Source organism: Trachinotus anak, unplaced genomic scaffold, assembly GCF_046630095.1.
Source record: "Trachinotus anak isolate AG129_WGS33_773 ecotype Australia unplaced genomic scaffold, CSIRO_AGI_Tana_v1 ptg000001l, whole genome shotgun sequence".
In the NCBI taxonomy this organism is placed as follows: domain Eukaryota; kingdom Metazoa; phylum Chordata; class Actinopteri; order Carangiformes; family Carangidae; genus Trachinotus; species Trachinotus anak.
In genome coordinates this window covers 10,120,224-10,138,977 of record NW_027273852.1, presented here as the reverse complement: position 1 = coordinate 10,138,977, position 18,754 = coordinate 10,120,224, and the positions used below count along the sequence as shown (strand labels likewise).

Here is an 18,754-nt window from a genome sequence, read left to right as displayed (position 1 = left end):
AGATGAGCAATAGGCTATGATGCACATTATGACCCCAATGCTTACTAAAGGCAAAAAACTAACCTTGATAAATGCCCCCTCCTCATTTGGCCCAAAGTGTATCTCCCCTATGTTCAAGTGTTGCTTGTGCTTTGCCCCCTCTGCTGTCACCAGTGCAACTCAGCCTTTAGGGCTTGTGTTAGAAAGCACCAGAGATCAATCTGTATCCCTGCTCTGAGGAGAGGAGAGCTGGCCATCTCATTCATCGCTGTCAGGGTGAGGCGCAGTGGCAGCACAGAGGAAAACGCAGGCTCTGGGACTGGAGAGAACAGACACTCCCACTAGGCTCTGATCGGCCACCTAACCAGAGCAGAGTGCCGCTAACCACAAGAATAATGACACTGCCAAGGTGAAAAATGACATCACCTCTTAGCTTCACCTGGAGGATTGGGGAATAAATCTTGGTTGTCTGATATGATTCCAGGGGAACCAAGGGCTGTACGTGTCCTAAATCTTATGTGAGGATAGCCAGAGAGAACAACATCTGTGATTGTAGGGACATCTAGTATGGTGCACTACAGTGGCGTATGAACATTCACATACATGGTTAGGATTATTGCAACTTGAATATTGTTGTTGTTCTCTGTTATTTTAAATTTGAAATAATACAATAAGGAAAAAGTTCCTTTGATAAATAAGAATTTGATTTGTTTCAGATCAGATCAGAACATGGACAGTATATTTTAATGACAGTAAAACTGCAGAATACAAGACGCTGGGCATGGCTAAGGTTATGGTGGTTAAAGTGCATACCACATAACCACAAAATCTACAGTTTGACGGGCACATGGACCTTTGATACATGCATATCCCCTCCCTATGTTTCCTGTCTTTCTCTGCATTGACTGTAAAATAAAGGCAAAATGCCAAAAATAATCTTTAAAAAAAAAAGAATGGAAACACATGGAAAATTGCATTTTTAGAAAATTTATCAAACTAACCAAAGCAATACTGTTTCTATTCATCCAGGGAAATTAGACAACGCCAACGCACTCCGTCTAGTATATGCAGCCTCTGACACCTACGCCATCCTAACTAAAACACATTCTGCTGCTGATATTCTGCAGTCTGAGGTGGATGGCATGGCAGGTGACCAGCTGAATCATCTCTCCACTCCGTCTTTTCTTTAATAGCACCCCTTTCCTCCTACCTGTCTCTCTCCCCTCTGCGCTGAACAGAACTCCCTGCACTCATCACAACCTTGAGCTGCTACAGTGTCAGCAGCTCTCCATGTTACCATAGTGATGGGTTTCATAGCTACCAGTATGAAATGAAGAGGTAGCTGAGAACAGCCTTGATGCTGAGCTACTGATGAAGTTACCTAATTAGCATCATTATCTAACTTTTTTTTCTCCAGTATCTGTAGGGGACAAGATGGGAAAGACTACAATGGTATTAAATATAATCCGTAGACACTGGTAAATACTCACGTGACAACCTGATAAATATCCTCTGATCTTCCTTCACGTAATCTTAGGATCCAGGCACCGGGATTAGCTTTCAGCTGGAAATATCCCTGTTTTGGTGAAAGAAGTATTTATGGTGAGAATGCAATCCACACTTGTTTTCTAACTTTAATTAACTACTATATCATTGTCACCTATCTAACACAGTACAAGAAAACTATCTTAGTAACCCTGGTATGGAAGAGAAGAGAGAAGCTGCTGACCAGGTTAGCCATGACAATAGTGTCATACATGAGCAGGTCTCGACTCATGCCCAGGGTAAACTGCAGTCCACGAGGAGGCTGACCGGTTGACAGGTCAAAGCAGTGGCCCTCAAGCAAAAGGTGCTCCAGTTCATACTCCGCCGTCACAACCCCGCTCACCTGGAGCAAAACAGCAAATTACAGAGGAGAAATCAATGCGAGGAATGATTAATATAAAGTATCTCAACTCTACTTGAGGGGTGAGAATGATAAGACTGACTAAGGAGCAGGATACCTCTTGCAGGTGGATGTTATCCAAGTCATGGGGGCTGCGCACTGCCTGCACCATCCAGCTCTCTGGTGTGATCATATTAAGGGTGAGGAGTGGAGATTCTGGGAGCTCCATGAAGCGGGCAACTGGTCCTGCAGACACTGTGTCGTTGGCCAAGAAAGTCACGTCAGACTCCAAGACAAAGCGGTAAAAGCTGCAATGACAGACAAAGAGAGATTATCAAAATTTAAGTGCTTGCCAAGTAACTGCAAATTAACACAATATCTAACAACAGAGTAAATAACTGAAAGCCATAAAATGTTGGATATGTTGCAGGACTTTTTGCCACTAGTCTGAGACAACAAATCCATCTAACAAACGCTCTGTGTTCTTCAGGAAGCACTAAAATGATGACATGTTGTGCAATACTCTTTTTCTAGGACAGGAGAGATGGGCTCCATTGTGACAGTTGAGTATATACAATCTCTTCAAAGTGAGGAATCTAATACTATTACTGCTGGTGTTCTTGCTCAGCCAATAACAGAAATATGTGCAGCAGTCTGTGTAACAGAATTGCTCCCTTTCTCCATTATTACCAAGAGCTGTTGCAGAGACCAGCTTCAGGCTAATCTTAAGGCTAATTGCTTTTCTTAAGTGCGACCTCTGACACAGAGGAGTCATTATGAGAGTAGATAACATGTCGGATGGTAAACATTACCAATTCTAATTCTTTTTATTTAGAATGCCTTCCAAACCTCAAAAGTACATCACATTTTTTTTATTCACATGGAAATTTCTCAAAACTTAACTCTCACCACTGCAGGTATGTTTCTGTGGACCAAAGCACAGTGGTTAAAGAAAGACTGTTGACCCCAAGGTGAGATGGGAGCTGCTAACACAGCACAGGAGGACGGTGAGGGACAGGTTGTAGTTAAGGAGTAGAAACCCAGTACACCAGGGAAAACACACTGTCTTCATTTGATTGGTTCTATTTTGTGAGATGACCAATTCACCACAAGAAGAAACATGAGAGAAAGAAGATGAGCAGCTCTGTGGTCTCAGCCTCACCACTATGAGAAGTACAACAGTGAGTAAAATGAACCCAATGACACAGAACAGGATTCATGTGCACCCACTGACAGCAGAATCTCCAAGGGTGGGCTATAGGATTATCATGCTTATGGCTCTACAAGAGACATGAAGCGAGGAAGATGGGATTTTTATGATTACAAAACTCATCTGCTGTTTTAAACTAGACATCATTACCAGGATGTTTATGATGAAATCCAAAAAACTGAACAGCGCTCCATTGCCCAATTTTTCTAGCCTCAATGTTTGTTTATTTTTTAATACCATTTTGTTATTTAAAAGGGCATTCATTCCCCAAAGCATAAGTTTTATAGGCTCTGACCAGGTGTTCAGATTTCTGGCTTTTTAAAGTCTGGACTCTGCTCAGATACTCACATTTTCTGTGGCTCAATAAGAGAATGGTGCTTTAAGAAACCAAGCAGAAAAACAAAACATTTCATTTTCAAAGGCTAATGACATGAAATGCCTCTGCACCATACTGGACGAGCTGGTAGCAGCTTCATTGTAGACATCCAGCTTATTTATCTCTCAAGTGAAAATATTATGTAGCCATTTGTGTAAATTACAGGCAGCTGTCACTCAGGGAGACAGGAAGAGTGATGGGTTGGGAAGGAAGGGGGCTTTTGAGTGATTTGTGGGGGATGAGTTATTTCCATCAGTTCAATTCCAGGTGGTATCTAACAGAGGTTAATAAAGGTTATACTGCAAATTGTCCCTCCAAAGTGAGCGTGAACATCCTGGAAATTTTCTGCCATTTAGAACTGAAAAAAAAAACCCAAAAAATACATTTGAGCTATTTTGGTTCACTACCTCCACAAATGACTCAACCTGTTATAGAACAAATTAAAAGAGAAAACATCCCAAATTACATAATAACTAACATTCACGCAGCGGTGTAAATGTTAACAGACAATTCCAACCTTTCATTTGCTGTTTTTTATTTTTTATTTTGTTGTTTTTACTGCATGGCGTGAGCTGCAACTGTGCAAGCTGTAAGCAATTTAACCAGAGATGCAAGGGGAGGCCCAAAGCAATAAGGTGGTGTTATTAAGCAGATTGCATCTGTGCAGTATAATCTTACAAAGGGAAGGAGCGAGGCAGAGATGCTAAGTCTGCAGTGGTCAGAGGATACACAAACAAGCCAAACAGGAAAATTTAATTACTGCTGGAGCTAGAGCTTACCTCTTGAGGGGCATCTCGGACAACTTGGCCCTGCAATTCATAAACACCTGCAGCCTCACATTGACCACTTGACTGAGCACCTGCAGGAGAAGGAGAAGAAGAGACCAAGCTAGAAATCAGGAGCAAAGTAGATAAAAACCAGCAGAGGGGCCACAAGTACAGCGCAAAGGATATGAGCCATTCGCTGACCAAAGGGCTGAAGCCAGCTTATAGTTTCACTGCCCATTACTCTTACTACACTGAGTTTAAGAGGATTCTAAAATGGCAAAGCACACATTATACATTCTTGTATAACATCTTTCATGATATAACAGTGGTCAAAAAATAATGAGCTGGTGGTTACAGGCACACTGAGCTGTCTTCTTCATGACTAGCTGTGATGCTGATATGCTGGCATCATACTTTTTACTGCATACTGGAGTGGACTACTGTAAAGTGTACACTGAAAACAACAGCTACTGAAGATGCCTCTCTTGCTGGCTGTGTGTAAAGGCATGGTGAGTCACATTTTCATATTCACCCAAGTCAAATTCCTCACCACAGAAAGCCTCCAGGAAGATGCTGCAGACAGCTAGTGGGACTCAGTGAAACTAAGCCCACTACGGAAAATGTTTTGAAATAACCTCATCTGGTCAAACTAAGCATACTTGTTTTAGCACACAAAAATGACCATACTCTTAACAACTTTACAGTATCTTTAAAAAAAAAAATGAAGTGCATAAAAAGAATACAACCATGAAACATTTAATAATATGAGAATGTGTCCTTTGCGTATTAGGAATCAATGGAGAAAAAATAAGAAAAGAGTACAGCTTACAATCAGCAAAGAGGACATCTTTTGTGCCTCCCTTGTGAGGGGGTCAACGATGGCCACCACATCATAGAACACCTCGTTTTCACGCGGGGAGAGATGGAGCATACTGAAGAGGAGAACAGCACACCAAAGCAGATTCAGCAACACAAGGTTATACAACACTTATTCAGCAGAACTGCAAATCAGAATATTTGCCTTTCTGTGCTGCTTGAAATGATGATGTAGCAATTTTGAGATCCATTATAACAAAAGACTGCAGAGCAAACAGGACAGTAGTAACAGGAGAAAAAAAAACAAAAAACCATTGCCCACCTGTGGCTGTCTTTGATAAAGTGGACATCCCTCCTGACCTCTCCTTTGGGGGCTGCACTTAAGAGGGCATCAACTTTCATGACTAAGTCACTGGCACTGAGGGAAAAAAGGTGTAGAAGGGTCAGCCCATCATTTATTAATGATACGTGTTAGGAGAGATGTCAAACAGAGCTCTCATAATGTGATCTCCAGCTGTTAAAAAGGCATCCTCATAAATCAGTCAAAGCTACCTTCAAACTGAGAAAACGATACTGCCAATGTCGCAGGATTTTATTTTTTATAAAGCATACAGTGACTTCAGAAAGTTTTGACAAAGTAAAAACAGTTTTTTTGCAAATGTATTTAAAATCAAAAGTTAGAATCTCTCATTTACAAAACTATTCAGACCCTTCATTCAGTCCTTTGTAGGGCCCCCTTTGGCAGCAATTACAGGTTTGAGTCTTGTTGGGTAAGTCTCTACAAGCTTTGAAGACCTGGACTTGTGCAGTTTATCCCATTCTTCCAGGCAGATCTTCTCACACCCTGTCAGACTGGATAGGAAGCATCTGTGAACCGCCACATTCAGGTTTCTTCTCAGATGTTTTATGGTGTTTAAGTCTGGGCTTTGGCTCAAGGACAGTCAGACTAGTCCCTAAGCCACTCCAGCATTGTTGTGGCTCTATGCTTCGGGGCATTGCTGTGATGAAAGGTGAACCGTCGCCCCAGTCTTAGATCGCTTGCACTATGGAGCAGGTTTTCTTTTAAGTACCTCTCTGTTTGTGGCTGCATTCATCCTTCCCTGAATTCTGACCAGACTCCCTATCCTTGCCACTAAGAAGAAAATCAAAGCAAGCACCTGAACACTTTGCTGTGGAGTGCCACAGCAAAGGGTCTGAATATTTTGTAGATGAGAGATTACATTATTTGATTTTTATTAAATTTGCAAAAATTCTATAGCAACTGTACATAAGAGGATTCTTTGTTTGTAGATCCTTCCAAACTAATGTAATCCATAGATAGAGGGGTTGCAAGGATGCCAACTGATGGATGCCAACTGTCCATCAGTGACAGTTAAAGGGAAAAGGAAGAACATTTTTTATAAAATAAAAAGGCTCAAACAAATACAAACATACTGCTTTGGCTTCATCCCCATCTGTTTCACTCTGGCTTTGACTTTCTCTGCAGAACCACTCAATGTAATCTTCTCCAGCAAATGGAAATCCTCCACAGTGAATTCTTCCTGCTCCTCAAACAGACCAAGGATCTAACATGGAGAAAATAACGCAGTCAGAACACGACTTTTCCAATTCATATCTCAGCATGTATTATTTACTACTTGCCAGGGGGGTGTTAAATGTAATGTGATTGTAACACAGTGTTTTATCCACTTAAAGTCATGGTATTCAGTGATGTGTTTTCCTCCTTTCTATTTTGGGAGTAGAGCCCTGCCACTGCAGCAGAGGAATGTAAAATGATATTAATTGTTACTGCCATCTCAGAGGCTGGCCCCTTCATCCGTAACTGTCAGCATCACTGCTGCTGAGACATCAGTCATCAGCTCTGTGCACACACACAGTCAGCAGATACACAGACACTCACACAGACACACACGCACTGTACTGTTTGTGCCACCTGTGACCTTTAAGAAACAGACATCATGCTGATTTGACAGTACTAAGGAAGCACTCTGAAAACACCAGAGGGAAAAAACTCCAAAGTGCAGCAGCTTAGAGGATCCTACTGCACTGTAGCCAACAATTCCAACAACATTTAACCAATTATTTTCCTCGCTGACAGTTTGACATAGTCCATTGCGCTTTTTTGCAGAAATCTTTGAATCACTATTAAGTAACCATCAGTGAAGATGCTAACTGAACTGTGTTGGAGTTGAAGTCCACTCACTCTGCCATTGCTGATCACTGCCCGCTCTCCAGGACTCAGTTTCAGGACATCTTGACAGAACAGCTGCTGACTGCGGATAAAATCCACTTCCAGTGTGTTGAACTTTTTCTCAAAGGCATCGACATCCATGCCCTAGAGCAGAATAACAAAAGTTTGTTTAGGGTGTTAGATAAATTGACTGTATTGTCAACACACACATTTCTGAAGACTTTGTGATGCACTGAACGATCCAATAGGCTAGCTCAAGGACTTTTCTCCTTTTACAGTCCGTCTAAAACAAAATCTGAGTGATGCATTGGCGTAAGAAATGATGTATGAGGCAAAAAGGAAATTATTCACAATATCATTGATGGCTTACATCAGTGCAATCACTGCAGTTTTTGAAACATAAAATATTTCAGCCAGAGGAGAGAGCTGTCAGAAATGCACATGTGTGAAAAAGAGATTAATCAATTTGTAATTAATATAACAAACTCTTAATTAAGCCTCTGCCATTTTTGTCTGTAACAAATTAGGTGTGAGAGTGTGGAGAGTTTGTGGAGTCAGGTTATTAGTTTCTCTAACATTTCCCTCCTCAGGAGAACAGGTGAAATACCAATAATGTCAGCACAATCCAGTCAGCAAGTCTGTCTGGCCGCCAATAATAAACTCACATCCCTAGACTCTGAGTCTCAACTCACACAGCCACATCCTACCTATCTTTTCATTGCTATTTCCAGCCCATTTTCTCACCATTGTTTAAGGCTGGTGTAACTGTGGGGTCGTTTGGTTTGGTTGGTCCCACATGTAACCTGTGCTATATGACATATACTGATGGGAGAGATTGGAGCTCTCCTGTCAGCTGATTTGTTGATTAGGGCCTGAGAATTTGTTTTCTTTTGTGCAATGTTGCGTGGGTGGATATTGCACACTACAACATAGAGAATACGAGCAGTTGTGGACTGCCTACAGCAGCAGAGTGATGGTCAGGCTTGGCTGAACACATGTGGCTCACACAACCATAAATGGTGAGCTTGCCTATTCGTCAGGTCCAAGAGACCAGGTTTCCACCAACGCTTTTTACTTGAAGATTCAGAGTGTGGAACCCGCCTTGTGTTGGCACCTGAGACAGATCAAGTGCAAGTGACAGTGAGTAGGCTGCTTGCCTTGGTATCCACAGACTGTGGAGCATTATGCATGCTCTAAATTCATTCCATTGGCTGATGTACAAGAGAGGAATGAGAAGTTGGGCTCATCAATCACCATTTTCCACCACTGTGTACTTAAATCAAGAAAGCAGGGGCAGAAAAATTTCTGCAAGTGGTTACATCCAACCTTTGTTTTCCTAGTCTTGACCCTTGTGCTCATGAATTGATCACACATATTCCTCCAATTCTGAATTTTGAATACAGTAACAACTAAGAGGACCAACTTGAATTAAGTAGACAAAAACAATTAACTTATGTTTAACAGAGTAACTCTCCCACTGTAGTCCTGTAGGTCTTTCAGGGCATGGAATATATGACACTATATAATAATAATAATAATAAACTTATTGTGTAGCACTTTTCAAATAACAACTTTACAAAGTGCTTCACAGACATAAAAATTCATGAAATAGAGAATAGAGATAAAAGACAATGAAATAAAAACCAAAAGTAACAGCTGATCTGCGGGTCTCAAGCGAGCAGGGGTATTGGGGGTAAGCAGGTCAATAATATAAGATGGCACCAGGCTGCACAGTGATTTAAAAACAAGAAATAAGATTTTAAAATCAATTCTGAATGCCACTGGTAAGTGGTGCAGTGAGGCAAGAATCTGAGAAATGTGGTCATATTTTTGAGTTCTTCTGAGGACCCTTGCTGCAGTATTGTAGACAAGTTGGAGGCGGTTGATGGATTTCTGGGTCAGCCCAGCAAATAAGGAATTATAGTAATGGGTAGAGACAAAAGCATGGATGAGAGTTTGTGTGTCAGTGAATGAAAGGAAAGATCTGATTTTGACAATGCCAATGGCAGATTTAGAGATATTACTAAGATGCTTATTAAAATTCAGGTCTGAATCAAAGCTTACTCCAGGATTGCTGGCCCCATGGGTGCACTACAAACCATGGGAAACTAAAGTTTGGCTCACATAATTCCTATGATACAAATCTATCAGCCTTGGGAGCTTTTGATACAATGTGTAGGCAGCTATGCCTTTATTACCAATGAGCCAAAATGTTTAATGGCAGTATTGGATTTATAGGATTTTGCATCAAAGATGAAATACCTTGATTTTTCAGGTACTTCATGAAAAGCTGTAGCCCAACACAGACATTTCCATTTGGCTATTTTATGTCTAAATGGTTTATCAACTGAATTTTCAGAAATCTAACCATACCACCTCATCCATCAATAACACAATATAAAATTAACAAAAGATTTTACATGCCGTAATGGCATCGCACTTGTCAATTTGATACATTTTGTGACACATAAGCAATACTCATGCTTTGCTCCTTTGCTTCATAGTTCACTTTGTTGGCCATGGATCATCTGACAAATTCCTGAAATGTCAGAGTTAACATGAAGTCGGATTCCACCATCTCAGCTAAAATGCATTCATGTTTTTAACACAGCAGATAATAAATTTAAATTTCTCTAACAGGATTGTCAGGAGGCCAATCACATGTGCTAGAAACACAGTACTATATGAATGTTAAACTGCTCACTAGCTCACACTAATTAAAATAACTTAAAACTGACATTTGAACATACTTCGACACCACAATATGTTCATGTTTCAGTGCATGAATAATAATCTATATAATAATATTATACAGATGAGAAGTGGTGCTTTAAGAAGAAATTAATATAATAAATATGAGGAAACTGTAAAAAAGTAAACTATTAGTAATAATATTGTTGATCAGTAATTGTTTCACTCAGAATAATCAAAATGATACCAAAACAACACTTTTTAGATACTTAAATTTGAGAAATATAGTTACAACATAAATAATAACACAAAAACTTTGCCTAAATGAAGTCTAAATTTAAATTACTTTGATTTCAAACAATCACCTATCTGATAAAATCATGAGTAAACAAGATACAGGTAAAGAAAAAAAACTGTAATCGTAACTGTACAGCAGCCTTTAGGGCAGGCAAAGTTGTTTGAATTTACATCATGTGATGATAATGACAATCCATGGCAACATTTAGTCTTGTATCACAATATCATCAGCAAATCAATATAAAGCCATGCTATACCCAAAACTCAGGACACACAGTTCTACAGTACCTTCAGGTGATTGCAAAAATACAGTTTTATAAGGGTTTAATTTGCTTAAATGAAATCCAACTGAAATGAGTGGTATCATCTATCTATCATCTCATGATCATATCTAAAGTGACAAAAAACAGACCTCCATTTCTTAATCCCTCCCTTACCTGAATCAGTAAGTCCTTAATCTTGGTCCCCTGCTGGAGGAGCTGGCTACTTTCCTCTTTCAGGAGTTTTTGCACAAACTCTGCTGTAGCCTTATTCTTCTGGGTGAGGAAAGAGGCCCAGATAGCCCTGTACAGCACAGTGTTATCTTCGATGGGCTTTCCACTGGGGTTATCTATCACCCCAACACGCACGCCAGGGCTGGACTTCTGCTTGCACGCGTACACAGACACACAGACACACACACACATACACACAGACAGCAGTGATATAATTCACACAAATATCACCCCTCTCATATTTCCAGAAACTGCAGGTGTCACTGAGAAAGAGCACTGGGAGGAGAGAGTGTTGAGTGCTTAAAAGTAACAGTAAAGGTTTCCCCTATTTTACTTATTCTACAAGAAAATGCTTACTTGCTCTGTAGTGTATGTATTTCACTTTAGAGACATCTGCATTGTGATTTCTGTGAGAGCGCGCAGCAGAAACTTAACTTTCAGAATAAATTTACTTAGTAATAAAAAGAAGAACCTGAACTTATAATCAGTATCTCAACCATCTTAAATGTTATTTGTCTCTTCTGCTTGTATGTGAGGCATGGATTTGAAGCAGACAAGTTTTGTAGCTGTAGTGGCACCAAGTGCAAGATTTGAATCAAAGTCAGGCCAATGTTAAAAATGTCATTGATTGAGTCAGTATTCATTCCATGGAAGAATTTAAGGTTTGCGATACATTGTTTACACAAATTAAGTTATGAGATGAAAGAATTTTGAGAAGAGGCGTTGATACTCACCATGTGTTTCAGCGCATTGAGCAGCAGCTTTCTTCCTGAAGCCCTCTCTAAATCTGCTGCTATCCACATGGTCACAGTAGTCATCCCATCCTCATCTAAGATAAAAGAGCAAAAACTCCATAGTACACTAAATACATACATATCACATCAAATTAAGCATTCTAACCAGTAACTGTAAGACCATGGTCCAAAAAAGCTGATGACACTATCATGCAGGTGCTGCAGATTTGTCAGGTTCACATTCATGCTTTGAATTTCCCATTCCATCACATCCCTAAGATGCTCTATCAAACTGAAATCTGGTGAATGGAAACTACTGAGGTACGCTGAACCCACTGTCACGTTGGTGGAACCAGCTTGAGATGATCAGTGCTTGACGCCTACATTTTTTCAAGGACCGCATGTGCACCTAAGTAGAAAGGAGCACACAAAGAACTTTTGGGGTGCAATGGAAATGTATCAAATGATGTGGTTTTCCTGAATAAAGGGATATGAGGAGACATTTACTACCAAAATAACTGAATCTGAATACAAAGAAGTACACTAGGTTTGTAATGATTTCTGCTTCAAACTGCTTTTATTCAGTAAATATACAGTAATTATTAATTATCATAATTATCTAATATTTGGTCGAGGAGCTTTTGTACCTGAGCTTTGAGCTCAGCCACCGGTCCACAGCAGACTAGAGTGGCCCTTTGCAATGACGAGTGGATCATGTGAACTATTTCAATGGACAACATTGATTCAGCATTGTAACTGAGTCATTGTCAACTGTGGTTGCATTATCAACCTTTTTGTTGAAAAAAAACGAAAAAACAAATAGAGGCTGCTTGGATTTTGTTATACTTTTTGCACACGTGCTCCTAAATATATTTTACAGTGGGCACACATCTATTTTTAGTTGCAGATGCGTGTGAACAGCTCGAACTGTCGAGCCCAGCCCACAGCCAAGATATAATTGTCCGTAAACTAAAGTTTTTAGTTGTGTCAGCAGTAGTAAGAAGAAATTGTTTTGTTAGACCATGTTACACTTAAGGATAATTGTCAAGTTGAAGACAGGGAAACGTAAAGAGGAATTATGTCATCAGTTTTTATGCCAGTGAAGAGGAAGAACATGTACTCAAGGATTTTGGAATGATACAAAGTTGAAAACCATGCACAAATGTGAAAAGGTTAAATCCTGATTGACAAGAGCAGTGAATGGGAACTAGACGATGAAACTCAAACTTGGCAATATTTTAAGAGAAAACACCCTTCACCTGTCTGTGTGAGTCAGAAAGCTGCAAGTTGTCTCCAAACAGCAAACTCCACTTTTCAGAATACTGCACTGACAACAAAATTGCCCTCTCCACAGATTGAACTTTTTGATTGATTTACTTATGCACGCAGTGGAATCGAACTCAAAACCGTTTAACCCTAACGCCAAACCCCTCTTTTCGACAATAGTGCCAACCACTGAGCTGCGCAGACATTCTGCTTATCTACAGCACATGTTCACATCTTGTTGAGGAGAAAATATCTGTCTCAAAAGTAAAGTTTTTGGGCCAAGATTTTTACAGCTGCAGCAAGAGTAACTGAGCAAGAAAACATTTTCCATGCTTGAGCATTCTTAAAATAAAGGGAGAATCTGTAAGTTGAAGAAAGGGGATGGGGAGGGAGGAAGGCAGTGAATGAGAGCTTAACAGTGCCATATCTATCAATTAAGGCTTAGAGCTCGAGATCTGTAACTCCTTTGTGTTATGCATTTATACTTTGAGAAAAGGGAGGCTTGTGGCAACATTTTAGGGTATTACATGTCCTTGTAGAGGTAAAACTGCAGCCTCATGGGCAGTTTAGAATTATTTTCTGATTACTGCTCCTCACTCTAGTTGACACACTATTGAAGTCTCAAAATGGTTATAATTGTTTTCTTTCTTTCTTTCTTTCTTTCTTTCTAACCCTTGATGAGTTTGTACACCTATAGCATTTTTCCCTTGGTTCAGTTTGCTTTCACACAGAACAATTCAAGTGAACCAGAACGCATCACTACAAACCTCGTGAGAACGTTCACACAACTTATTGGTTAGATTGTCAGGAGCAGGAAAGTAAACCCAGGAAGGAAGTGCATTCTAGACTGTGACCACTGATGATACATCCATGACTGTGACATCCAAGGCAACATGGGTCAGCATCAGAAATTAAATGAAACTTCTTCATAGCTCTAACATGTATCAGGGCAATTTACCTACATACTATCCAACACTAGAACTGCTGTACAGATTCTGACTCTCTGAAGACACATTGCTGTAAGACATTTGAGAAGGATGGAGCTAATGCTGAGGATGTACAATGACATGCTAACCATTGCGCCCAACCATCTGGTTCAAACTTGTGAGTTCACCTGCTGTGTGGTCAGACTGAGTTCAGCACTATTTCACACCAAAAGCAAACCACTCCAGAGATCGTTTTGGACAGGACCGAGACCACCTTCTCGAAAGGGTCTCTCTGCGAATGTTTTGGTCCATACCAAAGTGCAATTACTGTTTTCACGCCTGCCCAAACGACTCACACCATGGGAAAACCGAACCAGGGTTCGATTCAACTGGACTAAAAAGCGCAGGTGTGAGAGCATCCTCAGACCTTCATGATAGATCACAAGTTCAGACAGATGCCAACAATGAGCTCTCCTATGCGAAAAGTCCTACATAACACTCAACTGAAAAACAACTGCCTAAAAAGGCAGACAGACTGCATACCACAGCATACTTAAAAAGTACAGGCTGAGAGGGGGATGTTTTTCCACAGGGTGCACAACAATAAACTGAAAAAAAAGCAGGCTGGAGGAGCTTCTAAAGATCAGGGAGTGGCAGCTCAAGGATGAATACACAAAGTGCTGTAAGGCCATTGCAATGAATGCACAGAGCAAAGTCACAGAGCTCAAGAGCCAGCACAAGGTGAACGAGGTGAAAGAGCAGCTTCACCAAAGGAAGAATAAAAATCCTGCAACTCAAGAAGGAGAATCTCTATGAGAGGCTCACACAGACCACAAACCAGCTGAGGAGAAAAGGAGCTGAAAACTTCCTGAACAAGCCGGCTTGACAGACAAAATACAACACAATACAAGAGCACTGAGAGAACTGAGAATAAGGCGGCACAGAAAAAAGAGGAAAAGAATGAGGAAAAGGAGAAAAGGACAGAAAAGGGGAAGAAGGCGGCGCAAAAAAAACAAAAAGAGGAGAAGGCAATGAAGAGAGACAAAGGAAAGGTGGAGAGATATAGAGGAAGAAGAGTATTCAGAGAAGAAAACGAGCGTGACGGCTACAGCAAGGTGGAGGGGACTGCTCAGGCTGAACAACAGTTACCCCGCCCACTCTCCCCATCGCTCCACCCTCCTTCATTTACCCCTCACCCCTTCCTTACCCCCACCCATCCTCCATTACTCCCTCTACGATTCCTCTATCTCCCTCACCGCCACCCTCTCCTCCCTCACTTACTCACCTACCTTTCAAATTTCTCCCAAACTCCCTTACCCTTACTCTCTTATCCCTAACCTCCCCTCCTTCTCTCCACCTTCCCTCCATTCCCCCTTCTTCCTTTCCTCTATCTCCCTCACCACCTTCTCCTGACCATGCATGTTAGGCTAACTGCAAACTCTAAACTGCCCCAAAATAATTATTTCCGCCTCTCTGAATAAAGACATACAGAGTAAATACAACTGAATATAGCTCACTATCCTGCTGGACGTATAGGACTATGGGTAGACCGTGGCCATAGAGGGATAAACATGATCTACCACAATACACATGTGGGCTGTGGTATTTAAACAATGCTTAATTAGTATTAAGGGGCCAAATGTGTGCCAATAATATATTCCCCACACAATATATACAGCTCCATTGATTCACATTGTGTCTTACAAATAACAACCCTCAACCGGTGAGGGCCAATAAGCCCAACCCTGGCATACACACACAGCACCCTCATGACACACTGTCCTATTCTTAGCTGAGAGACCAGGGTGATCTGCTCGTCTGCACTAGCAGGCGTGACTGCAAGGCGAGTTATTCTCACAGTCACCTGAACAAGACCACTGGCAATTCTACTCTGCCCTCTCCCATTCAAAAGGCATTTTTATAGACACAAATGCTCCTAACAGAACCACCCCATCTAGCACTGACAATCATTCTACTCTCAAAGTCACTTAGATCACATTTCCTCCCATTTCTGAAGTTTAGTCTGAACAACAGCTGAAGTTCTTGACCATGTCTGCATGCTTTTATGCATTGAGTTACTGCCACATGAATGGCTGATTAAAGATTTGCATTAAGAAACTGGAGAACAGGTGTACTCAACATGGTGTCCACTGAGGCTATAATCAAAGAAACAGTGGAGGGAAAACAATTTTTTTTGTATTTTTCTTAATGTCAACCTTAATGCTTATGTGGCTTTTAGAGAGAGCTAGTTATCCCTTAAAAAAGTCTTCACCCTGGTTACACACTGACAATCAGATGAAAGTGAGAAGGAAAATGAGGCACAGCCGTTACAGTGAATGTTCAGTTTGTGTGTGAGAGGTGAGAGCAAATGAGACATCTGGCAGAGAGCTGAGTACATTAGAGGAGAATTGTGCCACCTGTCATAGTTATATTCCCCCCATTCAATCAGTCAGTCAGAAAAGCTGGCAGTCAGCCAGTCAGCCAGTCCACAGAGGTGGGATGGCAATCAGCCTCCTCAGCCTCACTGAGACACCTCCACTCTGGGCCTGAGCTGTGAAATGCAGCACTGATGACCATTTAGACTGCTGGCTGAGAGCCAGTAAGCAGACCCAGCAATTATCTTGCTGGAGGTGGAGCCTGTCTGTCTGACTTAACAAAGGTTGGTTTCACACTTTCATAGATCAGTTAAGCAGTGTAGGATTCATTTTTTTTTAGATGTTGCTTGTTTTACTAATCTTCAACAAACAAAAGTACAATCGCTGTTACACTTTAGAAGACAAGATGCAACTGTTTAAATTATGAATTTATATGGTTGCAAGTCACTGTGTTCCTGAAAATTACATGGTGTGCATTTATCTGAAATTGTGTTTATTAGGAAAGCAAGGCATGAAATGACAAGTAATGACTTACCACTATTTGTGAAGTACTTCATTCTCTTAGCCATTACAGCTGTCTTGTCTCTGGTGTCCAAGAATGAAAACATAGTTGTGTCCTCCCAGTCATCTACGACTGCAAAGCAAGACAGAAAAAGTAAAACCTTGGAGAATTTAGATGGTGAATCATTACTGGATGGTGTAAGATGAGGAGTACAGGTCACCCGGTGTGGCAGTGAAGTCGAGGTACTTTTGGTCAGTGCCTAGAATAAGAGGGTTCATCCTGGGAACCACATTGGCCTGCTCCATTAGATAGTCCACCACATCTGAACCCTCAGTTAACTGACCCTGTAAACAAAGTAAAACAGATTGGGAGTTATGTCACTGAGAACATCAATTCATGATGTATTGGATCTTGTGTATGCCCTACATCTGAACAGTTAACATGCAATGAAGAGTAAATGTGTCCATGAGTACAATGATGTTGAAAGCTGGGGAGAAATATTAAACTGCAAACTGCACATCTGCAAATCTAGCAAAAAGCAAGTAGCCCATTGATCAATTACTTAATATGCTTTTAATTATTTACCACATTGCTTTAAACACACAGTATTAGCTCAGCCTATATTTCTTATTATTCTGCTGCAATAAACCAAGCAGAGATCATTAAAATTACATCTAAATCTTCACAGCAGAGAGGCATGTATTATATCGCAGATATGTGTCTTTACTTTACTTATCAAAGAAAGTCACCATTAACCACTGACTAATATCTACCAAACAGTAACCCCAAGCTAGTATGTGACATATTACTTTTATGCTCACTATAAGCATGAACAAACTACCACTGGAACAGTTATTTAATGTTTGTTTACTTCCACTCATGCATGTGTATCAATCTAAATGCTTTACATGATAGTACAGAAATTAACTTTGGTACGCTGAATATAAAGAGTGTATGTAAATATGAAGAATGTAAAGAGTTTCTGTACAGTCATGTCATACCATAAAGACAGCTCTCTGGAAGGCAGTGGTGGTGTCCATTATGCGCTGCAGGATGATGGTCTCCAGCTCTTCTGGGTCCATCTCATCTGGGCTCAGAGGGACTCCATTAAATAAAGCCAGAGGTAGGGCACTCAGGCCACTCTTTTTGTAGAAGAGGGCACCGTCCTGGAGCAAACAGAACATAGACTAAATCATGGGCTGTTGCTCCTATTTAATCAGTTATTTCCTATGAACACAAAGACAAAAGAGAAAACCATTTGTTTTACTTACCTTTCTTTTGTCATCATATTCAGATTCTACACCAAGAATCCTTTCAGCATTGGCTTTAGGGAATTTTCTCTTCAGGTAAGCAGAGAGTGTATCAACAGACAGCGTCTCGCCTACATCTACTTTGTTGTACAGCTGTAAGAGAGTGGCAAGTCAAATCAGATTTCACCATCACAGTCTTCAGATCCCTACCACTGTCAATAATTTCCAGCTCTGTTTGAAGAAACATATCACTGACTCATCTCATCCAATAATGTCTCAAACCATGGGATAACATAAAGCACAATAAAACAACTGACTGCCAAGGTACGAAGAAATATGAGCTGACAAGGAGCAAGCTTTATAATGCTTTCACACATGCACGGCAACCCTGAACTTATATAGACATTACCCAGAGGAGCTGAATGTAAGAATGCAAATGGATGAATACAAACAGAGTATTTCCAGTAGGTAAGAACACATGTGACCTGGACAGATCTTGTAGAGTGCTATATGTGTGAGAAGACAATGTCTGGAGACACAAGTCCAGACACTGTCTGGAGTTCATATAAGAAAACTGCTTTAGTTATTCTTAAATATGTGCTTGCTAAAAAAGATCTATATATGTGATATACTCACTGAGACCATGGACATCAGAGCCTGGGATAAATCGTACTCATCTGCAATGTAATTCAGTAGTCGGTAAAATCCAACCCCTGCATCTGAGAAGCCATCAATCTCATCCTTGGTGTTGACAACAAACACAAATCCAATTCTATAAAAAATGGTGGAAAAAAACAAGTATTTAATTTGCAGGGGAATGAGAATCACTACCTAGTAAAGACTGTAAATGCCAAGAGTGGACCATATAAACATCTGTGGAGGTGTGAAAAATAACAGAACCAACCTCAGGGGAATTTTATGCTTGTAAAAAAGCTCTGCCAGCTTCACCAGCTCAACACTTTCCTCTTGTACAGGATCTAGAAACAGCACCTAAC

General features: G+C 40.6%; 1 protein-coding gene across 10 annotated transcripts in view; it reads right to left on the bottom strand.

The window, feature by feature from the left end:
- Positions 1-18,754, bottom strand: part of uggt2 (UDP-glucose glycoprotein glucosyltransferase 2) — a 41,155-nt gene that overhangs the window by 13,483 nt on the left and 8,918 nt on the right. For 8 of the 10 annotated variants that reach the window (XR_011690678.1, XR_011690681.1, XR_011690685.1 and 5 more), the window contains exons 15-30: positions 18,664-18,749; positions 18,396-18,531; positions 17,781-17,912; positions 17,511-17,675; positions 16,730-16,853; positions 16,543-16,641; positions 11,441-11,535; positions 10,650-10,859; positions 7,237-7,368; positions 6,468-6,598; positions 5,356-5,451; positions 5,047-5,149; positions 4,230-4,309; positions 1,983-2,172; positions 1,709-1,867; positions 1,470-1,555 (exon numbers count right to left, since the gene is read on the bottom strand). Coding sequence is in view for 6 of the 10 variants with exons in the window: in XM_071474951.1 (XP_071331052.1) it covers positions 1,470-1,555; positions 1,709-1,867; positions 1,983-2,172; positions 4,230-4,309; positions 5,047-5,149; positions 5,356-5,451; positions 6,468-6,598; positions 7,237-7,368; positions 10,650-10,859; positions 11,441-11,535; positions 16,543-16,641; positions 16,730-16,853; positions 17,511-17,675; positions 17,781-17,912; positions 18,396-18,531; positions 18,664-18,749 (2,024 nt within the window). In the remaining 4 variants the exon portion in view is untranslated. The remainder of the gene's footprint in view (positions 1-1,469; positions 1,556-1,708; positions 1,868-1,982; positions 2,173-4,229; positions 4,310-5,046; positions 5,150-5,355; positions 5,452-6,467; positions 6,599-7,236; positions 7,369-10,649; positions 10,860-11,440; positions 11,536-16,542; positions 16,642-16,729; positions 16,854-17,510; positions 17,676-17,780; positions 17,913-18,395; positions 18,532-18,663; positions 18,750-18,754) is intronic. The other 2 variants (XM_071474953.1, XM_071474972.1) reach the window with 1 other exon arrangement.